The sequence below is a fragment of the Lutjanus erythropterus genome, chromosome 9 (genome assembly GCF_056507025.1).
Source record: "Lutjanus erythropterus isolate fLutEry1 chromosome 9, fLutEry1.hap2, whole genome shotgun sequence".
Taxonomy (NCBI): Eukaryota; Metazoa; Chordata; class Actinopteri; order Lutjaniformes; family Lutjanidae; genus Lutjanus; species Lutjanus erythropterus.
Window position 1 is genome coordinate 13034659 of NC_139325.1, and position 27231 is coordinate 13061889.

General features: G+C 38.4%; 2 protein-coding genes across 2 annotated transcripts; one reads left to right on the forward strand and one right to left on the reverse strand.

Moving 5' to 3' along the window:
- Nucleotides 1-241: 241 nt before the first annotated feature.
- On the reverse strand, nt 242-10942 carry derl1 (derlin 1). Its single transcript, XM_084726178.1, has 8 exons — nt 10616-10942; nt 7300-7399; nt 5938-6002; nt 5263-5289; nt 4018-4113; nt 3814-3866; nt 3471-3581; nt 242-1188 (listed from the first exon to the last, which is right to left on the reverse strand). The coding sequence occupies exons 1-8, from the start codon at nt 10766-10768 to the stop codon at nt 1032-1034; spliced, it is 762 nt and encodes a 253-aa protein (XP_084582304.1). The 5' UTR covers nt 10769-10942; the 3' UTR covers nt 242-1031.
- A 2419-nt stretch (nt 10943-13361) lies between these two features.
- On the forward strand, nt 13362-26520 carry tbc1d31 (TBC1 domain family, member 31). The gene is made up of 23 exons (XM_084726179.1): nt 13362-13956; nt 15602-15742; nt 16335-16450; nt 16553-16731; nt 16960-17111; nt 17279-17438; nt 17605-17805; nt 17924-18097; nt 18687-18766; nt 18875-19021; nt 19167-19300; nt 20067-20200; nt 20303-20482; nt 20587-20819; nt 20960-21032; nt 21513-21592; nt 21693-21828; nt 22173-22265; nt 23293-23421; nt 23639-23833; nt 24899-24959; nt 25351-25554; nt 26045-26520. The coding sequence occupies exons 1-23, from the start codon at nt 13886-13888 to the stop codon at nt 26197-26199; spliced, it is 3228 nt and encodes a 1075-aa protein (XP_084582305.1). The 5' UTR covers nt 13362-13885; the 3' UTR covers nt 26200-26520.
- The last annotated feature ends 711 nt before the right edge of the window (nt 26521-27231 follow it).

Here is a 27231-nt window from a genome sequence, read left to right on the forward strand (position 1 = left end):
TTTATGATATTTATAGAAAGTGATTAATCACAAAAATAATTGGTAGTGAGAATAATCATGTCATCCCTAACTGTGTATTGTACATCCAGTAACACTGATTCTCAACCAGCCACACTGTCTGGTACATAATTGGCTGAGCTCTGCTGACTCCAGACAAGAAAAGGGTTTTATCCAAGCGTGGCCTTGGTGCTGCATTAAGGAAACACGGATAGTCCGATAATTACACACTCAGACTCTCTCATCCTTTCATAAACAACTGTTATATTTACAAAAAAAAAAGGAGCAAAATCCATCTTCACCTCATTTTGGTTAAGATCAGATCATAAGACAGAGGAAGATCAAGTCTGTGCCACAGAGGCTTAAAAAACATTTTGCACCAACCTGGAAACAACGCTCTCTAAATAGCTTCCCCCATGTTCTGCAGAGGGCTGGCTGAGAGCACACGCGCTCCCAGTGCGTTGGTAATTACAATGTAATCTGATATGGCATCACAGAGAGAGAGAGAGAGAGGACGGGAACCCGAGAATCAAAATCAACAGCGCACTGCTGGTGTGCAGCTGCAACATCTCTTGTCTTGACAGTCCGAAGGCAGGGTGTGGAGAGAGGGCGGAGGGCAAGGGGGGGTGAAAAGAAGAGGATAGAGAGGAAGAAGAAAAGGGGAAGGGAGAAGAATCATCACATAAAAAACAGTTTATTTATATTTTCTTCTATTTGCTTCACATAAGAGACATCCGCAGTAGTAGTTATAGAACAGCTGGCTTCACTTGGTGCCTACAGCCAGAGTCAGAGTCCTGATGTGCAGCGCTGTCGTGGTTAAAATGTGTGCTTCCTCAAATTTCTTCCTGTGGTATCCTTTAAAACTAAACATGAATATAAACTTTTAAGACAAAGGGTTTCCCACAAACAGGAAACGATGTGACAAAGCGAACATTTTAACCTGAAACATCAGCTGCACCGCTGTTTGTTATAAGGAGCAGAGGAAGGACGGGGTGGGAGGGGGGGTGTGTGATTCTCTCTCCTCATGTCTCTGCTCATTCACCCCCCAGACGGAAGCCCTGGCCCCAGTTATGACGTTGCTGTCCTCCTCCTCCACCTCCTCCTCCTGCCTGCTCCTGGCCAGCTGGTCTCCTGGCGGGAGGGACTCCGAAGCCTGACACCCCTCCCCTCCTGTTAGGGAAAAGCCGATACCTGGAGAGCGCAGGAAGAGAGATGTGCAGAGGTGTTAAAATAAGATCCAGATGATGAGAACAAATTTGACACACTTTGCAAGCAGGTGATCAAGCAACAAATCAATCAAATTTTATTTATTTAATTATTTAAAAAATGTGTTGTTTTATCCTGAGATCTGGTTGAACACAAGCAGTAACACAAACAAACATTTATTTGCTCTTCAGCAACACTAATATGGCTACCACTTTACAATAAGACTAACATTAAAAATGAATTATAAATGCTTTATAATTAGGTTATTAATTAGGTTGTACACACTGTATAATAATGAATAAACAATTACAATTTGGGCTCACCATTTGGCAAGATCCAGTTACTGCTTACTACACATTAATCTTACTGATGGGTTACAACATTTATAACTGGCAAAAGGACCCTCACTGTAAAGTGTAAAATGGTGCATTGCTGCAAATATCAAGGTCAACTTTATTTCCAAAGCCTCAGTGTGTGACTCTGGTAGTCTGATGTTAACCTGATGCCAAATGAAAGTTTTACAATACAAATGGTGGTTAAATGCCAGTAACTTATAGCAGATATGTAATGAAGCTGACAGGTATAAATGCTGCTGATGCAGAGGACAAAGTAAGCTCAGTAAGATCTGGAGCTGAACACAGCAGATAAACATGGGATCACTTTTTGGCAAGCAACATCTCACCCGTATGCTTTACATCTAATGTTTTAACAGGTTAATCATGATTTATTATAGTTTACAATGTAATTAATAACCTATTTATAACCAATTTATAAAGGTAATGTCCTCTTGGTATATCTGTTAGTTTGTTGGGGCAGGATGTTTTTATATGTTATCTGCTGTTAAGGTAAAATGTTTTTAAAATACTTGTTTAGAAACAAAAAGCAAAAGTGAATTCAACTCATCATCCCTTTCTCTGTAAAGGTGTAAATACACCTACAGCTCTGTGAGATGTAATAAACATGTATAGCAGAGAGTTTAGAGCTTGTCTATATTATCTGCACTACTAGTTTGGAAGAAAACAAAACGAAACAAAAGCTAAGACTGTTGCTCAAACCTGTGTAAAATGCAGTGCACTGGGCAACCAGAAGAGTTATTGTACATTGTAAGTTAGCTGAACAACAGCCACAGTAGCCACAAGTGGAAATTGTGGTAAAAAATTTGTGCAATTAGAGTCAAGCAGCCCATGTACACCTCGCATTCAAATGTGATCTGCATCTAGATGCTATCCAGATAATGAACAATCCAATCTTTTCCTCTGTGTTTCTATATATTAGAATATAATATATATTTAACACTAGACAGTGAAGGTTTTAGATTAGATTTGCTGCCCACTGGGATGGGAGAAATATGTGAACATCTAGAAAAGATGATAATGGCTGAGGAAATTTAGGCAAACATGTACAGCAGGGTGTGTGACAGTTGCAGTACAGGGCTCGAAACTTTTTCACCTCCTTCCTCAGCCTCGTGTGCACCAGACAATGCTGATTATCTAAAATTGCCAAATACTCGGCCTGATTAATCATCTAACTGATTATTCAGTCCATCGCTAATTTTCAATGCATTCTTGTTATCCTCAATGGTTTTGGTTCTCTGTCCTTTGTGTCTACAAAAATTCTAAATGTGTTTCATTTGATGAATAACCACCAATAATTAAATTATTCCTTTCCTTGTATATAAAATACTGTGTCAGTTTGTCCCAGTGTGTTGCACTGTGTGACTAGATAAGTCATATGGCTTGTGAACAGCAGATCAGCTGCACACACAGTCACTTCTTAGTGTATATCATTCATTTCCCACTCATATATCTTTCATTCTTCATGCAGTTCTGTTTAATAACAACTCTTTTGGCACTTTCATGGCACAGAATAGATACATTATCAGTAATTAGAGTCGTGTCTGTTTCAACCTTATCTCTTGCTCGCTCTTTAAATTTGAAAAATATCATATTTGATGTTGCTGATATCTGTATCAATATTATGTTGTGTTATGTACAGATGCCAGCATGTTGTACAGATTGTGTTTACACCTACCTACGATCCAAACACAATGCAAGCCAGACTACCTACTAATGTAGTCAGGCAGATCTGATCACAACACATTTACACTTCGTGTTAACACACGAGTTTCCTTATCCGGCTAACGAGTCTGGATACAGATACACATTTTAAGACCAGGTGTAAATGCAGCCCATGCTCATTAATGAAGCTGGTGAGCAAACTGTCCAAACTTAAAGGAGTAGAAGCCAAAACTCCAAGCTAAAACTTACAAGAAGTCCGGTGTGGTGAGGAAGGTGCGTCCTCCCAGGTCAACCGGGTATTTGAACGTGAGGAAGTAGTAGAGGTGACCCACCAGGTTTCCTGTCAGATCTCCTATTAACCTGCACAGTGACAGCAAAGAAAAGAAGATTGATCAAACCTCACAGAAACAACATCACACAGTACTGTATGCTCACATTCAGTTTTAACACTGAAACATTCTCTATAAATCTAAAACACTGTTTATCGTCTATTAGCAGATACAATTCATTTACTTACATGTAAATTACAGGCATGTTCAGCATAATTATTAAACAGTGTCTTTGATTCAGGAAAGTAAACGCAGTTACTTACGAGCCTCCAATTACGTAGTTGAAGACCAGGATGACCCAAGGTAGATAATAAGCCTAGGACACAGCAAAGGAAAATATGAGGAAAATTATTATTATGACTATTAGAATTATATCTATATTAGTCTGAACCATAATCTATTAGGTATTTTATGAGTTCTGAGATTACTGTGAAATCAGATAAAACCGTACAACGTAATGAAAGTACCTTGAATCGTGTTCCGAACCAGAAGGTCACCATCATGTCTTTGTTGTACTGAGCCCAGACGTAGAGCACTGACATGATCAGTGGGCTCATCAGCAGCTGATAACAACAACATAAACCACAATATCTGAGTCCAACCAAACGGCATCAGCAACACAGTGGTGTAAAAAAGGTTCCCAGAATTTTTCAAAGCTAGGGTTTTATTCAAGTTTTGGTCACATCAGATCAAATCAGTCCAGTTTTTGAAAGTGCAATATCACATTAATATCTGAGAGGTGTTTCATAAAGGTGACTTTGAACAAGCAGGTCTTACTGTGAGACGCTTTTCTTGAATAAATTTGATCAGGATTAAATGGCTTCATAAAACAAACTCAGAGCTCATGTGATCTGAGGGCTGTACTACGAAGGAAACTCAACACAGCCAGGCTTTCTTTGCATCAACTGGCTCAACAAAACCTAAAACCCCAGTCAGAGACAACAGGTATTACCACAGTGGTTATCTTCTTCATGCTCTATGGGCGGTCAAATAAAAAGGGGTGTTTGGTGTGTCATTTAACTCTTCTTCCACATAAAGTGGAGTGATCGCAAGGAGCCCACTCCAGTTAAGATTAACATGTTGTTATAATGGAGCATCATGGAGAATATAAAAATTAGATTATGTCAAAAAGCAACACTGTTGCTGCAAATAAGTAAATAAATGTATTTCAAATATGAAAACTGCACTTCAATTAACAGTATTTGAAGATAATACTGACAGAGACTTCACAACAAATATTTTCATTATCAGTTAAACTGTCAGTCATTGTATTGATTAAGAGATTAGTTATTTGGTCCATAACATGTCAGAAAATGGTGAAAATTGTTGATAAGTGTTTCCCAAAACCCTCAGTAATGTCTTCAAATGTCTTTATCCACAACCCAAAGATATTCAGTCTACTGTCATAGAGGAGTAACAAAAATACAGAAAATATTCATATTAGACAGGGTTAAATCAGATAATTCTGACATTTCTTCTTAAAAAAAACAGACTCAAAATGATTAACTGATTATCAAAATAGTAAATAGTTAACAACTGATGATTATTCTGATTATTTTTATATTAGTCTATGCAATGTTTTAAGGAGAATCCTGCAAGTCTGATTTTTATGTTTCATTATGAAACACCTGTAAGATCTTAAGTGATGATTGCAAACAAATGCTATATGCTTCATATACAGAATACATTGTTCATAAATTCAGAATCCTCACCTGCATGTTCATCAGCAGCCCAGTTATCTACGGCTCGAGTCAAGGATAACTTTTTAGTCCAACAGAATCACAGTTTGAGCGTCAAGATTAGAGCAGCCTTTTCTACCTCTTCCCCTTGAGCAAGGCATCTGACCTTGCCTAACCTCCCACGCCTCATTTTTTTGTCCCACAGATTTCTACAGTTTGTCAGTGGTGACAAAAAACTTTACACTTGGTTTTAGTTTAAGAATAAGGATTTCGCCCAGATTTGTGTCATGAGCAAGAAATTTGTGTGAAAAGTTTGACAAGCTGACAATCAGGGCTGAACTCCTGACAAAACGACACAGTGTGGAGATGTGGGCCGGGCTGTACTGCTGGTGCTGCATGTGACCTAGATTAGGTTTCTCTGCTCTGCAGGGGTAGACAGACACTGGGCCACTGGCACATAGCCACCCTGACATGGCACAGTGCTGCAGAGAGAGGGAGAGAGACAGAGAGAGAGAGAGAAGTACAGAACAGACAGATGAAAGAGTAATGCAGAAAGCAGCAGGGATCTAGAATCAATGGTGGTGAGGACAACAGGCTATCGGGGCCGTAACCTTAGATGTTGAAGGAATGATCATCTGTAGGTAGACTGCAACGTATCAATTAAACAGAAGGTTTTAAAAGATTTTTGTGATATTATTCAAAGGATACCACAATGCAAATCCAGTTGAAGAAGAGCATGAAGATATAGTCTGCAGGTCTGCCATCAAACACCCCTGGAAAACAATAGCAAGAAAAAGATCAGCCTGACAAAAAGAGCATTCAGTGTGTTTGTACACTGCATCTGTGTGTGTAATGGGGGGGTGTGCCATTGTTAGTTGTCAGGCCATAAAACCAATGATCTGTTGATCCTCACAAAACAAGACTCGCTAGTCTATCATTTACATCTTTATATTCTTCTTTAAGAAGATAGAAAAATGCAGATGCACTTTGAAGTGTTGCATGAGATTAAGAGTAACTGCTGGTAAGCCAAGCTGTGCTGTCTTTGGTTTTTTTTTCTCTCCAAACATGCAAATGAAATAATAATCAGTTTCATGATAAGCTGCAGTAAAAGTGACTGATTAGTTTTACCATTTCAAATTATTGTGGTAACCATGTTTGATTTCAGCACTTTGAAAGACTCGCCATAAATGCTGTTAGCAACAGTCTCCCAGATGCAGGCACAGCAACGTGAGATTGTTTAATGTCAATGAAAACACTGATGTTGCAAAGGACATGTCATTTCAAATCATTGAGAGTTTTTCCAACATAACACTTAGTCAAATGATTTCAGTGTGTGTATCAGCACTTTTTGAACATTTTCAGCACATTTTAACAATATTGCCATAATAATAATAACTGACCATTCTGTTCACTATAACTGCGATATGAAATTGATTGCAACAATTCACGCAAATTCAACCAATCTCCATGAATTCTGCACGACCTTCCAATTTTGTCCAGTAACTCATAACTCAGTGAGTTCCACCAATTATAGCAGTTCTGCTCTATTATACAAGCACATGTCAATGTTTTAGTTTTGTGAGAGGTACTGAAAAGAGCACAAGGTTTGTCACTCCTGCTGACATTTATCAATGATAAATTTCAATGATGAATTTGAGCTCCAAAAAGATGTTGTTTCTTTGTACAATACCCCCCAGATGCACTTTTTCATTCACAAATAAAGCATATTTTGTTAGAATTTTTGTAATCCTGAACCTTTCAGGGTTACTGGGTTACACTCAGAACAGAGTGCAGTTTTATTCTCCAAAGAACAAGCTGCCTTTGATTTTTAATGAATGATACAAAAAAGGCACCTTTTTTTGACATTTTCACTTCGCACATTCAATTTTTTCTTTTTAGGAAAGCTGTCTAGCGACTGTCTAGTGGACAGAAAAAAAGATACAAGAAGAGTTGCAATACCTGCATTAGATACTGATTACTGAAGCTAATAGCTCATTCTGATCAATTTTTGATTTAATATCGAAATCGTGACACCTCCAGTGTGTAAGCCACTGAAACCATCAATCTCACCTGTCTCTAGCCGAGAGGAGTAGTGGTAGAGGAAATAGAGTTCGATCAGATAGGCAAACGAAGGTGGGAAATACAACGTGGCCGTCACTGGTCTCCAGAGCTGAAACAAAGAGAAGAGACATTAGTTTGATAAAAATGTAGTTAAGACTTGAATATAGTGACGTTTGTTCACAGATCCAGACTTTCAAAGCTGTGCTTGTAACACACATGAAGTCTCGTGTGAATTGTAAACGGTAACTTCTAAGCACTGAAACACTGGCAACCAGACAGCCGGTGTTCCTCTGCAGAGTCTGTTCCCTCACAATTAGACTCACAGATTCTGTTTGATGGCGACAGATGTCAGATAAATACAGTGTTTAAAAGGTGACTTTAGGGGTGATGAGCATTTTAATTTTAATCAGACAATAACAGAATATATTTAACACAATACTAAAGTGGAAAAAATTGTAACTGTGCCTAAGTTAGATACAGATATGCTGCATCACCTATAGTTTATTAAAAATCTTGTTGTGTTAATATTTTGTGTAAACATCAACAGTTATACTTACAATTTTGTCGCAATATTGATAGAAGTATATGGTAAAACATACTGTGATATGATTTTTTTTCTATATTGTCAAGCCCTCAGTTACACTATTTGAGAATTTACACAATCTTATTTTAGAGAAAAATGAGGATGAGAAAATGTCTATTGAGCATTGGCTAAAATATCTAGATATTTTTTAGCATTATTCTGTATCCACCAGCTCCCCTGTGAAGCCATACAAGACAGCATATTATTATTATTTATATTATTATTTACCATCAGAGAGGTCGCAGGACTTGCCAGATGAAAATCAATTTAAGGTGGAGGAAAATTCAAGGGTCTAAAAAGGATATTCAGGAGCCTATAATGTACTGACTGTATTGGTGTTTTGATAATGGAATTAATCATGGTTTTCATCCACATCTGACAGCATGTCACAAGGTTAAGATTCAATTTCCTATTCAGTTGCCGAGGAACAAAACAACTCCAAGTAAACAGTGATAGATACAACAATAACATATTCACCTGCAGGACTGCCGGTTTCTCTGAGATATCAGGAGCCTGCTGTTATTGTCACACCAGCTTGCTGTCTGGCAGGTCAAACTGTTTACATATATATCACTACAGAAAGTGTAATGTTTGCTCAATCATAACCAGTTCTGGAAGAAGAATTCAAACCCTTTACTTAACTAAAAGTAGCAGTGCCACTGCATAAAAACAGTGCCTTTAAAATCTTACCCTAATGAAAATACATAGGTATTAAGAGACAAAGGTAATTGGAGGTAACGAAAGTAAAAACGGGTATTCTCCTATTATGCTCACAAGCGGTGTGTGTGACTTGTTGCTGGTGAAGGTGAAGCTCTGCTTTATCTGCTTCATGTACTGAGTTTAATTTATAGCAATAATAATACTTTATTTGGCTTGTAGGGCTCAAAGTGACCAAAATGAATAAATAAATAATAAATAAATTAAAAAAATGAAAAACTCAACAGCAATATCTCTTTCCTGAATTAATGACCCAGTTACTCAATATAAAATCACAGAAATTGTCGTGAGCAGGGACGCTGTCTACCAAACTACACCTGCCACACAAATCACCACGCAGAAGGAATCATGCATTTAGTTATGGATGAGAGGTTACAGATCAGCTGAAGAAGAGGCCATTAATATTTGCATCCTGCGCTGTCATGAGCATGAGCCTTTCGCACATGGGTACACAGGAACTGCACGATATGGTTTAAAAAAAATCATATTATTTTGACAGATACTGTTATTGCCATATGATTCATGGTTATTGGAAAGGATCTTTTATGGATCACAATTAAAAAAAAAAAAAAAAAAAACACACAAAGATGTGACATTTGTTAGGGCCTGTACCAAACAACTATGTTTTCTTTAATCTGGAGAACTGATTTGCAGGCAACTGAATCTCTGCAGCACTACAGGACTTCATTATACTCCTGCTGTGTCACACATTTTTCCTTTATCAAAAATTGGCAGCTTCTGCGATTTGGATATTACACTAGGCCATACTGAAATTTCGATAATATCTGTATTAATTGTGCAGCTCTAGAGTAGATGCATGCTTCCTTCTGTGCTGTGATACAACTGGCAGGCGTAGTTCAACAGTAGTCAGACAACAGTTCTTATGAGAAACAGCTCACATTGTTGGTGAGTTCTTCAAATGTATTTTTTTGGTGCTTTAAACAACACAAGCCCAGTGCCATCTAGTTCCATTATATTATAGAGAAGACAGACATCTCTGCAACAGATATCTCCAAATCTCAGCAACTCACACCTAAACTATCTACATGGGTATCATCACTTTACTGCAGTGAAGTATTTAAAACTAGAAAAAGAAAACATTTATATCATATCACAATGCGACAATATCCAAAATCTAAAACATGTTGTCGCATATCACAATATTAGCATAATAATGACAGATTGGCACGGCTCATGTACCTCAAACATTTAATTTACTATTAAAATGAGTCCAAAATACAGCAAGGACACCTGAAAACTAATTGTTGCAACAATGTTACCATCTCCAGTAATTAAAATACAGTTTTAGCACTGATGTCATGCTGTCACACAACGTCAGAGGTCGGATTTTTCCCACTTCCTACTAGAAAAAGTACAATGAAACGCCACCCAAAGTGTGTCTACTTGTGAACTCGGGGCAAATCAATCTACCTCGACTTCATGAACAAGACACACAACAATGGCAGCATCCAAACGGAAGCCTAAATTGATAGACTATCATATAGTAAACTTGGTCTGTGTGTAAACTGATGTAAAAAAAAAATGTCACCAATATATATCTTAATATTAAGTACCGTAAATTAAAATGTATATCGGCCTCTGTTACCTGATATGTCGTTTTCCCTCCACTGTGTAGTTTATGTAAGGAGGCTTCACTGCTGAGGGTTCAATTAAGTGTACTCTTGCCCCCCAACGCTGCCCCCAAAACCTCATCAATTTTTACAGGCAGCCATGTTTTTTATTTAGTTTTGACATCATGCACCCGGATTTTGAAATTGAAACTGGTAAATTCTGACCTCCGAGTCTGTCTCCAACGCAGCGTTATATCTTATTTTAGTATCGCTATATTGAGCAGGATTTTGACAGCATCCGGAAGTCGTAACGTCCTGCGTCTCGCAGCTCAGGCCTGCTGACTGAGCCTCGTTTGCTACCTGCTAACTAACCGACCACGCTGTAAACACAACAACCACGGCGTTTACCTGCTGCCCCAACACACACAGATGAACACAGACAACAAAAACTTACATGAAATCTGTGAATGACCAGTTCGGGAAACAGCATGAGGTTCCTGAAATCAACCAGTCCCAGTCTGGCACTTAAGGGTACTGCAACCGAGGCAGCAAACCAGGTCCGGGTGATGAAAGGGATGCTTCTGAACCAGTCCCCGATGTCTGACATCTTTCCATGCAGTTACTGCCCAATTATGACCATGAAACAAGAGCTTCTCTTTAAAAAATAAACTACTTTACCCCCAAAACTGTGACCCCCTCGCTGCCTTTATGTGAGAACTGCTCCTGTGCTAAGTTTACATGACGTGGCTAATCACAGGCAGCTAGCTTTGCATGAAAGAGTGGGCACTTCCGGTTCTTTATTTCAAAGTAAAACCTAGCAATTCTTTTTTCCACTTTCTTTTCTTTCTTTCTTTTGATCCATTGCATTATTTTGAATAAGTCTTCAAAGGGGATGGTGTCTTTATTAGTTTTGTACATTTTACTATTTTTTTATCACAGTTACTTATTCATCGGTTTTATTTTTTATATATATATATTTCTGTCTCACGGTTTGTCAATACTGGAGTTCGCTGAAATTCTAGGGAAATAACTAGTCTAATCATTGTCTAAAGAAATTTAGAAAATTAGATTTACAGGAAAATGAGAGAAATACTTCTTTGAAAGACTGTGACATCATTATCAAACTTTAAAAATAGTTTATATACCTTATTGCTGAGAAAGCCAATACTTTTATGATGTGCTACACCCAGTGTTGAATGATTTTTTCATTAATATTATACATTTCAGTTAAAGTTACTTGGAGTAAAATTCACTTTCCTTGAAGCTGCAACATATTAGAGAATAACATCACATCTATAGTAAATTTATACATAGGCTGCCTTTGATTTTTGCCTTTTCACCTTTTTCTTATGAGACATTATGGACACTAACTTGACTATAGATGTTGGCAACACCAGTGAATGAATATACTTCTTAGTTGTGGGGTTGTATATGTATTTATTTATTTTGTTATTTACCTTATTATTTTTATTTTGATCACTGGTTTATAACATGCTCTTAGTTTGAAGGAAAAATGCCAGAATGGACTTTATCTCACACCAACATCCTGTTTTGCTTTATTACTGTACTTCCTGTGAAATTTGCAAGTGCTCCCATGTAACCATCCAGAGGCAGCCAGCAACAGAGAGAGGCGTGCCAGACAACAGTTTACTTGTCCTGCAGCAGCCACCTGTGGAGAGTATTTCAGTTGAGCCAAACGAGAAGACGGGCTGTAATAGTGTTTGGATGGCAGCCAATCAGTTAGAGAGGGAATGTAAATAAGAAGAAGCAGCATTATGATTACTGAGAAACAACAGTGACACAAATGATCTACTTCTATGAAATTTCATGTTCTCAAAACTCAGACGTTTGAATTTTGAATAAAGATGTGAACTAATTGTTATACTACAACTGCAATGATTAATCAATTATTAACTGATTATTAAATTTATTGCCAACTATTTTGATAACTGATTAATTAATTTTTATTTAAAAAATAAAAAATGTCAAAATTATCTGACTTAAGCTTCTCAAATGTGAATATTTACTGGTTACTTTAGTCCTCTTATAACAGTAAACTGAGTGTGTTTGTGTTTTTGACATAACAAGACATTTGAGGATGCCACCTTGGGCTTTGGAAAACAGTGATTAACATTTTTCATCATTTTTTTACTTTTTATATATCAAACCACTAACAGATTAATACATGAGAAAATATTAAGATTAATCTATAATGAAAATAATAGTAATAGATAGTTGCAGCCTGGCTTGATACATTATAATGATAACAAACAGGACCAAACAGGATAGTATGAGAGTAGTAACAATGGTAACACTTAACAATACTGGTCCACTGATGTGCATTTATTACTGCTTAAAGCAATAGTTGTAGTGCTATTTATCCATTTACATTTCAGATTTCTAGAAGCTGAATATATCTGCTTTAAAGCTGTCATGAAATCAAATCAAACAAGATTTTTAAGAAAAGCATCAGTAAGAAATTACTTTTTCCATTGACTATTCAAAATAATGATGATTAACCAATTGGGATGGCTATTAATAACATTCCAGTTATCAATTCTTATCCCTAGCTAACACTAACATTATAAACAATAGTTTTTAATCTCTCAAAATAACCCAAGAAAATATACATTAACAGTTACGAGTTCATGACTACTAACTACAGTTAAAACATCTGTCTTTTAATTCAATTAATTATAATGAGATTATACATTCCTACTGATAAATAGTTTAAAAATGTTGTGTGATTTAAAAAAAAACTGACAGATGTTAATTTGCTGCTGATTAGAATATTCTTACATAATTTATGCCAAATATTGAAGAGTGAAAAGTGCCAATCTTATACCTTATAATACGTCTTACTATGTGCCAACCAGCCCCAAAATCAGTGTGCCAAACCAACTTTACATTCGAACCAAGTTTGTGATAAAATTACCTTAGTTAAAATTATTTTACTTACTTCATCACTGACTTTCAAATCTTACATCAAAATGTAGGTGACTCCTACATCTATTAACACATTTAATATCTCTCTAAGAAAATTTACTCTTAAAAAGTCCCCTGTTAAATATAAAATCTGATGTGTGCCACATCTTTTGTTCATATAAAATTTGAGTTTCCTTTTCTTCAATAAAATAAATGTGGCCAGCCATGACCTAAGCATTTGCAAAAAACAAAAAGTCATTAATTGTCTTTGCCAATGCATTTTGAATTATGTTATTTGCACAGCTTAATATGTCATATACCTGGTATCTGTCACAATCTGCCTTTTAAGCTGCTGCCTTTAAATCTACTTTATCGAAATACTGAAATGGGTAAACGCACGTTTTGGCAGCAGTGTTTTGAACCACAACTCCCATAATGCATTCTTCTATTTACTCTTACGTCAGCTTTGAGCGACAAATAACCGTCCTCAAAACAAACATAAAAAATTCACTTAACCAACGTTGAGGTGAAGTTTTAGCGCAGAGTCTGTTAATCTTGACTGTAAAAAAACTAACTAACACGTAATGGCGCTGAGCTTTGTGGCTTCTCTGGTCGCAGCTTCAAACTAAATAAACTTAATGTTGCTTTTTCAAATTTCGCGCTGTTTGCTCCGCCTGTACAGAGATTAGCTCGTTAGCTAGCCATGTTACTGTAAACTGGGGCAGGAACGTTAAGTTAGGCAAGGAGCATATTCCTCTATGTCCTAAATTTAGTCGGAGTTTCTACAGACGACATTAAAATGGAGGTGACAGACATTGGGAACAAAGAGGAGGGGAGAGTCTGGCATCGAAAACCAGCAGCAGGGAAAGGGTGAGTTAACCAAGGTCTGAAACAGCTCGGTGAAGTGATGCCTGATCAGTTGTCATGGGCACCTGATGATGACAGATTACAGATTAGTTAACAAAAATCAATTAACATTGCAAGGTGGCTGCAATGAATGTAATAATGTTCAGTCACACTTGTTGCACTCTTTATATACACATTAGTAGCAACACTAAGCACTTGAATGGTAAGCATTCATGCATTGTGGTATATTATACTTACACTTTAGATTTTTTTTCTTATGCACTTCAGATTTTTTCTTCTTTCTTGTCGATTATTTGTTTGTTGATTTAATACTGTCTTGATCCCAAATTCCACCAAGAGCAGGGATACTCGACTTCCTTTGCCCGTTTTGCGAAACGACATGAGGCCAGGGGCAGCTAACAAATCAGCATTTGTAATTCTATATTTCTCAGATAAAATGAATAAACAAAAGGCGTATAACGCCTCTTTCTTTGAAATTCCTTATTTCTGAATTGTCTGACTATTAACTTATTATCTAAACTAACTTGTTTCAAGGATCGACAGATAAATCAGTTACTCCATTTAATAACTGCTGCATTTTAGTTGTAAATGTATGTATTTATTAAAAAAAACTGATGTATCTCTCCCTCCTTCTTGGGAAAAACAGTGTGAATCAGTTTATTTACCTTTTCAATTAGAAAATGTTTGGAGGGCCACCCTGCACCTTTTGTTGGCCACATCTGGCCCATGAGCCACAGGCTGAGTATCACTGACCTAGATTATAGTCTAATATTAGAGGATAAACATGGAAAATATAATTGCTCTGTGATGATGTATTCTTCATTTTTATCACCCACTTAGGATACATTTTTAAAACACTTCATTTTAATTTTCTAAATATTCTGGTATGCATAATCCAAGAACATCATATAATATACAAAGTATAAAAATTGGGTTACATCACAGTCATTCCCTCTCAAGAATAGAAATATTTATAATGCATAGAGAAATTATAGGAAAAAATAGAAAATACAAGTAAGAAGTATGCAAAATATGTGCATTATACTAGAATATATAATAACTTCAGATCCAGACAACATACAAAATAAGAAATACGTAAAAAATAGACTGCAGTAACTCAACAGTGTAAATAAAGAATAATGCTGGGAAAAGTTGTTCTATGAATAAGTGTGTTAGAAAAATTAGTTAGTATTAGTTGAAATGTACAGCATACATTCAATATTTATGCAGTGTTTAACAGAGGATTGCACAAATTTATTTTACTATTTGGTCAGTATTGCATGGTTGGAGATATGAATTATAATTGTGTGTTTTAGGTGCTGACAAGGGTGAAATAAATATCAGATTATTATTCAGTGTATCTCATAGCTCAGGTGAGACAGGCAGTGACTTGATTGATTAGTTGATCTAAATAGAAAATTAAGTGGCAACCACTTAAATAATTTAATCTGTGCAGCTGAGCAGCTTCAAAGTGTATTTGGTCATGAGACAAGCTGCAAAACGTAGAATTTAATTGTTCAGCCATTTTTTTCAGGGTATATTCTGACCACTAGAGAGCAGCCATGATCCACTGAAATGTGCTGCTTTTCATCTGAATGCTGTCTCAATGTGTGTTTTCCCCTTAAACATGTGTTGCTTTCTTCCTCAGTGTCTTGGTGACGGTGGTCCGCACCACTCAGCAGGCCAAGATGGTGCGTTTCCTCCATGTGGCCTTTGACACCACAGGAGATTCCTTCCTGGCAGGAGATCACCATGGCAACATCTATGTCTTTGACATCAGTAGAAACAGGTCTGACTGTGCTAAATAGCCCCCAGATAATTTAATGCTTTCAGTGTTTGATAGCTACATGGGAATCATGACATGTTCACAAATATTATGGTCCACTTACTGTCATTACTGTGCCCACATTTGCTATTAATGTTAGCCATGGCCATTTAATGTTGACAAGTTTCTTCTTTCACATGATGTTTCTATTTAGAGCAGAAAAAAATGAAAAATACTTGCACACTTGTCTCTTGTTGCCAGTTTTTCTTTTCATCTACAACCATGTCTCAACAAGAAATGATCCTAGAGCAGAACATGACCACAATGTGAGCAGCCTTTACCCTCACTGCATGTTCATATTACCAGCAACACAGCAACAAAACAGCCAAACATGGCCAGCTACGTTGTCGCCGAGCACTGAGAAAAGTTGTGGCTAGCTCAACTTTGATTTGAAGCGTGTCATACCGAACACATAGCGTCAAATGTTGGATGTCAGTTTCTGGCTGCATGTAGCCAGCTGCCATTGAAAATCTCACCAGTAGTATGAACATATAACATACATATGCTTTCACATTTATCAGATCTTGTGTTTTTTATTGCCTATTTCTTGGGGCAGGTTTCGTCTGGTGCAGAAGACAGGACAGGCCTGCACTGCTCTGGCATTCAGCCTCCGCAGGACCACAGAGTTCCTGGTGGCCCTGGCTGACTACACGATCAAATGCTTTGACAAAGGTAGGATGGAGACATCTTCACATTGCTTCAGTCTTTTAATAGCAGTTTTATGGGTGTTCATTTTCAGTCAAACTTGCTATGGTGTCATCATCTTTCTTTTAGACACGAAGCAGCTTGTCAGTTGGATGCGAGGTCATGAGGGAGCAGTTTCGTCCATCTCTGTCCACAGCTCAGGTCGCTACGCTATCAGCACTTCCTTGGACACGGCTCAGCTCTGGGACCTGGACACTTTCCAGAGGAAGAGGAAGCTCAACATCAAACAGTCTGTTGGCATCCAGAGGGTAAACAAGCAGAGACAGCAAATGAAAACAACATTAACAAATAGTAATAATAGTGATCATCAGTTCATCTGAGGATTGAGTTTTGTTTTGTTTTTTCAAATTGGGATTTAGGTATTTGGTTAATTTTAAGATTGAATGACACTATATGTCCAGTAAATGTATGATTGCTCTAAATTTCTTCTCTGTCTTTGTTGTTGTTGTTGTGGCACGCTGTTGTTTGTGTTGCAGGTGTTTTTCCTGCCTCTCAGTAATACCATCCTGAGCTGTTTCAGTGATGACTCCATCTTTGCTTGGGAGAGTGACACACTGTTCTGCAAATACCAGCTCCCAGTCCCTGACAGCGGACCCAAAATCTCCTACAAGACCTTTGCTGTGACTCGGTGGGCCTCTCACTCCACAACTCCACAAACTAGCTCAGTAATAATGTACATTTTCAGTGTAATTTGTCATGACTACCCTCCCATCGTCTTAGACTCTAAACACTTCATAAGTGCAATAAGACGACTATAACGCTGTAAACACTAATATAGCTGACTTGTGTTGGCAGTGATGGTAAGAGCCTTGCTGCTGGGGGGCGCTCCAACCTGCTGCACCTGTGGTGTCTGGACAGCAAACAGCTGGTCAGGGTGATTCAGATGCCCACACAGGTCAGAACCGTGCGACAGCTGGAATTCCTGCCTGACAGCTTTGACGGAGGAGCCAGCCAGGTACTTCTATGTCACCTCCTCTGTTCTCCTGCTGTGAAATCTTGTTTGTTTAAATTCCAAAGTTTCTGTATCTCTGTATGTATATGTTTAACATGTTTCATTTTTAGCATATTTTTACACAGTAAAAATGAGACTGAGAATTAACACTTTCTGTTTGTCTCTGTAGACGCTCGGTGTACTGAGCCAAGACGGCGTGATGCGCTTCATCAACATTCACAGCTGCAAGCTGCTTTTCCACATGGGCTCCCATGATGACGCCATCACAACAGTGGCAATCAGCCCTAACGGCCGACATGTTGTGGCCATCATGGATAACGGCAGCATCAATGTCTACAGCGTTCAGAGTCTCACGCAGGAATTAAACAAGGTGACAGTCAGTTGTGATAACAGTACAACAATGTTTATGGTGGAACAGTGATCTGATCTGTTGATGGTCTGTGTGTATATTTATATTGTATGTTTGTGTGTCTCCCACCTTGACCTAGCCTCCTCCCTCCCAGGTGGCAGTGGTCTCTGGTGGTGAAGCTGATCAGGAATTGTCTAACCTAAAGGTCAAAGTCAGGTCAGAGGTTGTTCAGAGACCAGTCAAGAGCTCAGGGAGGCGGACACAAGTGAAGATACTCAGACCCCCTGCTGGATCTGCTGCTGAGGATAAAGAGGTGGAAACAACACACAACAGTGTCATATATCTTCATATATTGTTTTTTTCTTTATGTACAGGTTTTGTAAGGTCTTGAAGATGCTTCATTTTATCTGTTATGTTTTCAAAACTTAGTAATATGCTTGAATTAAAATATACTCCTTGAAAAATGCTTGATCTTCAACATAATCTGGTTAGGTAAACAAAGATTTTTAAGATTTGAACTGAAACAGTCCGTTCAGCATATTTTTCTTTTGTAGCCAAATGAGTTCTCTGTTGATCTTTAATTCTGGAAATTACCAGTCATTAGATGATCATGATCAAAACATAAAATTAAAGGTGGTAAAATAAACAAAGTGGCAGTACAGGTTGATTGCTGTGGGTATGAAGGGATCTGCAATTATATTTTATAGTAATAATTTATCAATTGATAATTGAGAGTTGATATTTTGGGTTTATGTACTTTGATAGTGTTTCAGTAGTGTTTGAATTTTACTCTCAAAAAGTTGTAGCCTTATTATAGAGATGTTCAGCCATAAACACACACAAAACATTTACAGAATGAATGCTTGAATTGAATTGTTTTAAGGTTTTGTGTCTCTAATCAGAATGAACTACCTGCTGGTCTGAATAAGAAGAGACTAGTGGCTCTGCTAAAGTCATTTGGAGAATATCCTGCCAAATACAGGTAAAGATTACTTTCATAGGAGGAAGATCCATGCATGTATCTGATGACTGAAAAATTACACTTTTTAAGCTTGTGTTTTAAAGATTTACATTTGTGTCTGTGTTGCAGGATGTTTGTATGGCGGTCTTTGTTGTGTCTCCCAGAGAACCATGCGGCATACAGCAGTCTGACTGATAAAGGCCTGCATTCAGCCTACCTCACTCTGCATGATAAATACCCCATCAAAAGTCACAAGCTACAGAGAGGACTGCAGAGGTACCCTCACCCGCTCACACACGATGCAACTCATAACACACTACACAAATTTTCTTGCTCAAATTTAATTGCAGGATTTTTATCTATTTTGAAATCACATGATTTTCAATTGATCAGTCATTTGGTAATTTCCTCTGCTGCGCAGGGTTTTGTCTGCCTTAGCTCACTGGGCAGCCATCTTTGGAGAGGTGGAGTATCTTCCCTTGGTTGCCTTCCCGTTCGTCAAGCTCTTCCAGAACAACCCGATGCTCTGCTTCGAGGTGGTGGCCACCGTCATAGGTACTTAATGGTTGTAGTTATGAAATAACATTTTCCCAAATAATACAACTTTTATACACTGCTGCTCATCACAGCACTGGTTCATTATTATGTCAGGGTGAATGATTCATTTTGAACCATTTTCAGATATCCAATTTTGAAATGATTCCCAAGATGATTTTGTGTAATAACAAGCAAAGAAAACATGTTCTAAAGTTGCAATATTGGAATCACAAAACATACAGTTGTTTTTATCAATGTTTAATCTTTGAAGCATAAATATCATTTATCATTTTAAAATGAGAGAGACCAAGTCATTATTGTGTGTGAGAGATAGGATGAAGGTGCACGAAAGAGAATGAGGCGCAGTGGCAGTAATCTGGATCTAATGTAACGTTTCAGCTCAACAAATTAATCTTAAGTTACATCAAGTTGCAGTCAGCCTCTTCTTGCAGCAGATGAAAAATATATGTTATGTGTGCATGTATTACTTTATACTTCAATCTCATAATTCTGTTATTTTGGTGACTGGCACCAGAGTAATCCTAAAAGTCATTAGAAATGAGCATTTAGTTGCTTATTTTTGAAAAACATCTCCAGGGGAGCATACCCCTGAGTCCTCCTGTTGGGTCTTTGTTTTTCTCTTGTGTGTCCTTCTCACTCTTTTCAAGCCTAACCAGCTTTCATGCCTGAAAATGTGTTTTTCAAATCGTGGCTCTGGTTATTAGGTGTCTGAATGTCTCAAGGCAAAAGCAAGCTATTATCAGTCTGTTGTTTGTTTGTCCAGTGAACTGGTGTCAGCACTGGTTTGAGTACTTCCCCAACCCTCCTCTTAACATCCTGAGCATGGCTGAGAACATTCTGGCTCATCACGACAAGGAGCTGCTACAACACCTGGTGGACTGTGGCATCACCTCACAGGTAACAGCAGCACAGCAACACACACCTGGAGAAGAGCGCATGAGCGGTCAGACAGGAAAAGCCGTGTGATCACATGTCTCCGCCCTGATTGATCCGTTGCAGCTCTACGTGTGGCCCCTGCTGGAGACGTTGTTCTCAGAGGTTTTGACTCGTGACGAGTGGCTCCAGCTCTTTGACTCCATCTTCTCCAACCATCCATCATTCCTGCTCATGGCCTGTGTGGCCTACATCACCTGCTGCCGTGAGCCGCTGCTGCTCTGCTCCCAGAAGCAGGACTTTGAGGTAACTAGCATCTCCTCTGAAAATAAAGCCAGCTCTGCAGTGAGGTGGTTAACTTTTCCATCTTTTCTCTGATGTAAAATGCTTCCTTTTCATTTTTCTTTCAGTATTTTTTCCATCACCGTAACAACCTGGATGTGGGAGCCATGATAAAGGAGGCCTACCGCCTCATGGGCAGCACACCTGCTGACATCCATCCCAGGACAATGCTTTCTGACTTCACACCGCTGACCAAAGGCCAGTACCCCGTGTTCAACCACTACCCAGAATTCATAGTAGAATATCAGAGCCAGGAGAGGGAGAAGATTCGACTGCAGGAAATGGAGTATCTCCGTGAGAGGTAAGAGTACAGGAGATGTATTGATAGTGTTAATAGGTTAGGCAGAAATGCATGTTTAATTAACTAATCAATGAATGTTTTCAGTCATTACTGAGAAAAGATATTACAGATGAAAGATGAAAGTGTGTGTTTGTCATCAGGCAGGAGGTGTCCGCCCTGCGTGCAGATTTTGTGCGTCGCCAAGCTGAAGAGGAGGCCTATCATGCACAACAGGTAGGTGTGTTGTTACAACATTCATGGTTTTTGTTGGAACAGTTGATCGATTAGTCAATTGAAAAACAATTGCCAACTATTTTGACAATCATTTCAGTCATTTTTTAAACAAAAATGTCAAACATTTGCTGGTTCCAGCTTCTTAAAATCTAGGATTTGCAGCTTTTTTTATCATTTATGACAGTATATGAAGAGTCTTTGAGTTTTGGACTGTTGGTTGGACAAAAGAAGCAATTTGAAGACGTCACTTTGGACTCTAGGAAATTGTGATGAACATTTTTCGCACGTTTTATAGACTTAAGAACATATAGACATTAATGAATTAATCTTGAAAATAGTTGGCAGATTAATCGATAATAAATGAGTAAATGTTAGTCGCAGTCCTATAATTTTGGTTTGCACAGTTAATCTGTATCAAACATATGCCTGGAATGAAAATGAAGTGAACTGAATCATAGCTTCACTTTAATTTGAACACAGGAGCTGCTGCAGAAGGCAGAGGAACAGCGCAGAACCATCCTCGCTCAAGAAGAGGAAAAACTAACACAGCAGAGGGCAAAGTAAAAATCACAAGACAACTCCATAGTTAAGCTACGAGAAGAAAAAGATAACGATGTGATTTAGCACAAGTGGTTGCTGATGCTGCTCCATCCTCTGCAGGTTGGCAGCCATGAAGAGAGAGCTAAAGGTGAAGGAGTTACAGCTGCTGGATGCAACGAGAAGACGTTTCCTCAAACAGCAGCAGGACCTGAGAGCATCACAGATCAGAAGACTTGAGCAGGAGATCAGCAGAAAGGTAAACATACCCTGATGACCAGCATTTAAAGTTTTATATGAAGGAGTCACACCTTGTCATTTTCTTCTTGTTGCAACAAACACAAGAATATTTTTCATTTTTATTTCCAGCTGCTCTCTTTGATGATGTGTTTTCGAGACAAAACAATGAGTGGCTGTTCATCATTTTGAGTTTTATTTGGTTACTAAAGAAGAAGCTTGTAATACCAGACATCCTGGGCTGCGATCCTGAGCTCTGCTGCTCCCTGTTTATTTTGATTAATGTTTTGTCTCTTTCTGTCATTGACCTAATAACCTTTTGTGTTTGAGTGCTATCCTGGCAATAACCTTTATGTTGTGCAACAGATGGATCTCAGGGAGCGAGAAACAGCTGCAGCAGTCCAGGATGTAGAAGTCAGACAGATGGAGATGGAGGCTCAAAGGAGACGACTTGAACAGGTGACATTCAACCCTCCTTCCTCTCTCCCAGGATCCTTTATTGACTAATTTCTCCTTCCCTTCCTCTCTCTCTGTGAGTGTGTTAACATGCACACTAGTATCCTGATTTTGATCTTGATCAAGAAAGGATGTTTACATGGAACTTGAGAAACCTGGTTATTCATATCCCTGCAAAAATACCAGGAATCATAAAACTTTATTGCTGCTTTGCAACTGGACATTGAATAGATCAATGTCTGACAGGTCAGCCTCTATAGTTTAGATTTTTTTATCTCACTTTGAAACAAAATTAATTGTAGGAAGCAAACACATGACAATACAGTTGGTAGCTGACAGACTTCCTTCGTCACTCTCTGGTGTATCATTTGGTGTTTCCCCTGTTTGCTCAGAAGTTATAACAACTAGTAGACATGCACCAATCCACTCTTTCTTAAGTCCAGTCCAATACGTAATTTTAGATATCTGGTAATACCAATATCCTATAACATTGCATTGTGTTGCTTTCCTTATCTTGTGTGTCTCGTTTATTTTGAGATTAAAGTATCTCCAAACTAAGGACATGTTGATTTAGCCAACTTACTAGCTCACTCAGTGACAGACAGTCTCATAATACGTTGTGGCAGGTTCGTGGTCCAGCACAAGCACCACCTGTACCTGGTTATGGGCTTAAAGTTGTATTCTTACATATTTACAGTTAATAAATACATCAGACTATGGAATCTGGACCGGTACACAGATCCGATATCCAATGAGTGAATTACATCAGTATCTGCACCTGATGCCGATATTGGATCAGTCAGTCTAAACTCTAGCAGACGAACAAATGAAATGCAGCATTACCTTGAATATAATTACATATTTTTCTGGGTTTGAACATAACAATATACAAAGTTATGTCTAGTTGTTTTCAGACATGTTAAATACTACACCGCTAAGATTCTTACAATCAAACTCTGAGGTCAAGTGAAACAAGACATATTTTGTTAATGTAAAAGTTTAAAAAGTTTGGGGTTTTTTTTTCCCTCAGCACCTGTTGAAGCAGCAGGAGCGCATGGAACAAAAGGTTGTGGAAGAGGTGGAGATGAGAATGAGGAGGGCAGAAAGAGATGAAGAGAGCTACACAGAGCTGCTACACAGCACCAAGACAAACACGCAGGTGAGTGACACAGAGCCAGGGTGATAACGTTGACATATGTCAGCACATGATCCTAATGCACTCGTACATCCGTCTGGCTTTACAAGAAACTATCAGAGCCACAAAGTTGTCTAAACACTGATTTTGGCACAGGTACCTGTGATCTTCTCCCCTGGTATCCGCTAACTTTCTCTCTCTGCACACACACACACGCATGCGCGCACACACACACACACAGGCCCTGGAGGAGTCCCTGGCGGAGGCGTGCCAGCTGGGCTTGGAGTCAGACTGGCAGAGAGAGGTGGCGGAGCGCCTGCAGCAGGTGGATGCTGAGCAGGAGAGGAAGAGGGAGAGACTGGCAGAGCTTCACAGGCAAGCGCTGGCAGAGGAGGAGAGACTGGCTGACACCATGAGAGATGTGGCAGGAAGGAAGGTGAGAAAAACAAGAGTTTGTTTGTCAACACGTCAACTTACATGATACACTGGCTTGTCTATGTACAATTACTTTTAGCGCTGTCCATGATTAAGAATTATTTAAGCCAAATCAAACTTGGCTGTCCAGTACACTAAATTCCTCTATCAGCCTACATGAGCATGTTTTACCAATAAGACTCACCGTCTAATGCTTTTCTTCATGATCTATGATTTGAAAAAATCTGATTTTCACACAGTCAGAAAAAGTAAAAGTGTGCTTCCTCCCAGTTTAGTTATAAAATCAGGGCATCATGGAGCCTCTCTCCATAGGCTGCAGACACTATCTGATGTCACCTGCTTTGCACACTCTGCTCTCCTTCACGCTGTGAATTCAGGCTTTATTTCAACCAAACCAGATCTGGTGATTGTTGGAGCAGTGGAAAGATGAACCAAGACATTTTTGGTGCGTTTTATTTTGTTTCTGTCAAGTTTGAATAAAGCTGAGGATGTTTTGCAAAGAGAGCAATAAATCAGATATTTCTGGTTAAACAAAACCTATCCTACTCTTTAAAAAATGGTCTCTCATTGTCATGATCCTTTCCATAATGTCGTCAGACAGGTAGAATAACAATCTCAGCCTGTCAGTGGCAAAAACAAGCTCAAGCAAACAAGCAAGTGCCACCTGTCCTACATGCTTCGCCGGTGCGCTCTGTTAAGTGGCTGAGAGCGTACACACAGTTGCTATCACTCTTGTCCACTTCCATCACAGTTAGCTTTGTGGTTTGTTGTGATTTAGAAACAGTTTGTTTGCAGCTTTCCATTCTGTTACATTGCTCTGTGTACAAAAACACATAGAAAAAACACAATAAATGAAATTTGTGACTGACAATGAAAAAAAACGACTGCGAAAAATAATTAAAGAACAACTTAAAGAATCTCAGTCGACTGAGGGGTCTCCGACTGATGTTTCAAATCTTCCACTTTCATGGGGCAGCCCTGTTTACTATGACATCATGTCCAACCATCTCAGTGTGTGAATACTGTTACTTGTAATTATTAGTATATACTTGTTGTTAATTTGCAGTGGGATGAAGTGATGAGTAGCAGAGCCCAGTTACAGGAGCAGCAGCTGCCAGTAGACACAGGTATTATCACACACACACAAACACACACATACGCACACACACAAAAATGGGGCAATCATCAGTCCAATCTGCACAAGGACGTTGTCTAGATTCATTATGACAACTTGTCTGTAGGCTAAATGAGATAGGAGGGCATTTATCTATGTATTTAAAGCCCATGAACGTATTTAGACAAATGCTCTCTAACTCAACCAATTATTGTCATTTTGCCTTACTAATAATTTTGACCTTATATTACATGTATTTACTCAGAAGAGTATGCCTTTATTTTGATGTTTGCCGTTTAGTTTTATTGCAGAATTGGTCTTAAGTTTCATTGAACAGCGGTATTATACAGTCTCCGATTTAACTTGATGATACATGCAGATACACTGTGTTTTCTTTGTGGCAGGTGGGCAGAGAGAGCCAAGGATAAGGTCACCGTGTTTGACCAGAGGACTTCCTCACAGATCCAGTGTTACCACTGCGGTTTCTGACGGAGCCAGAGCTGACGGTCAGGCAGTCGGAGCCAACTCTGCCACCTCCCCAAACCACACAGGCACCAATATGGTGTGTCTGAACAGCAGTTCACCTTCAGAGAGCACTTCCACCAACTGTGAGTCATCATAGATCCATATTTTCTAAAAAGAGAAAATAAAGACAGCTTGTGTCTGGAGAGAACTCCACTGATGTGGAGGTATTGCTTTAAAACAAATGTGACTCAGCACAGCAGCACATGAGTTTTTGGGTAATCAGTGGCCGAAGAACATGGTTAATATTAGGGATGCAACTAACAATTATTTTATTATTGATGAAAGTGGTGATTATTGTCTCAAATAATCAACTAGTTGTGAGTCTAAAACCCAGAAATATTCAGTTTACTGTAATATAAGAGTGGGAAAGAATCATCATATTGGACAAACTAGAGCCATTAAATGTTTACCAGTTTGCTTGAAAAATTGACTTAAACATTTAATCATCAATGAATACTCTGTCAGTCAACTAATCGTTAAATTGTTGCAGCCCAACACGATATGGCCATTATTATTTGTTCATTGTAAGTGTGAATAATCCCCCTGTATGTCCCTCTGTCTTTGTTCTGTCAGTTTCTCTGGACCGAGGCCGGGCCCAGCTGGACAGCAGCGAGAGAGAACTGATGAAGGAAATCCGAGAACTGAGACAGAAGCTGGCGGCCAGAGCGAGAGAGGGCAGCTCTGCCTCCTCACAGTCTGTCCACACACCGTCCTCTGTCTCCCAGTGACCACATCTCTGTCTTCATGGTGTCAGAAAAACATCTTTTCATCTCAAGCAAGCTACAGCAACAGAAACAGTGACTCAGACTGAGGAGCACACCAGCTAGCTGCTGTCTTTTTTTTTTTTTTTAACCACATTCCAAGTGCTCATATACCATCCTTGTCTCCGTCTTAAACTACAAATTTCTAATGCAACCAGTCAGACAACTTAACTCTTCAACATTAACCACTGTCTCTTGAAAACGCATCGAAACACCAGTCCTGTGTTTCAGCGTCCAGGAACGAGTGAATCTTTTGGGGTTTGGCTTTGTTGTAGCTTCATGTGAGGTTCACATGCTTGTTCAGCTTGTGTCAGCACTCAAGTATCCAAGTCCACCCCTAAAGGGATACTTTGGATTTTTTTAAATGGGGTTGTATTAAGTACTTAGCCATAGATTTCTTAATATTTCCAATGATTTCATAAATTTCACTTGTACACTGATGTTTGTCATTTTTTAAATATTTGTGCCACGGCTCCATTTTGAATTTTTATTTGAATGAATTTTGTATGATTTGTCTTATTTAAAACCAGTTTTAGATAAAATGTTTTTTTAAAAATCCTGATTCAACCTTGTATGTCATTGTGCCTGTACAAGTACCATGCATTACCTCAGTTTCCGTTATTGTTGGTAAGCAACAGTATAATGATTGTCACAACAACCGATTGGTAATGTTGCTCTTCAAACTCTTTTGGTATCCATTCAGATATATTACAAAATGAATTAAAATGGTCATTTACAGCTTCAGGCACTATTTCCTATAAACAGAATGTACAGATTAGATACTGAGACATGCACTATGCAAATCAAAGTTCCCAAAAAGTTCAAAAAACAATTTAGATTGTATTATAGTTCTGATGAATCCTGTGCTTAACTTAGCAAATGCAACAACACAGACAAAAAGTAAAAACAAAAAATGAACAATAAATAAAAGTTTAAGGACTAAAAATTAAAACAAAGTTGATAAAAAAAATATATAACAACCCAAAATTTAAAAATTAA

What these genes read in the sequence shown, in the direction of transcription:
- derl1 (XM_084726178.1), bottom strand. Translation starts at nt 10,768, where the DNA reads ATGTCAGACATCGGGGACTGGTTCAGAAGCATCCCTTTCATCACCCGG. An exon ending in TGGTCATTCACAGATTTCAT is followed by an intron (nt 7,400 to 10,615) that starts GTAAGTTTTTGT and finishes TCTTTGTTTCAG; the next exon opens with CTCTGGAGACCAGTGACGGC. An exon ending in CTCCTCTCGGCTAGAGACAG is followed by an intron (nt 6,003 to 7,299) that starts GTGAGATTGATG and finishes ATTGTTTTCCAG; the next exon opens with GGGTGTTTGATGGCAGACCT.
- tbc1d31 (XM_084726179.1), top strand. Translation starts at nt 13,886, where the DNA reads ATGGAGGTGACAGACATTGGGAACAAAGAGGAGGGGAGAGTCTGGCAT. An exon ending in ACTGTGGCATCACCTCACAG is followed by an intron (nt 20,201 to 20,302) that starts GTAACAGCAGCA and finishes GATCCGTTGCAG; the next exon opens with CTCTACGTGTGGCCCCTGCT. An exon ending in ATGGAGTATCTCCGTGAGAG is followed by an intron (nt 20,820 to 20,959) that starts GTAAGAGTACAG and finishes GTTTGTCATCAG; the next exon opens with GCAGGAGGTGTCCGCCCTGC.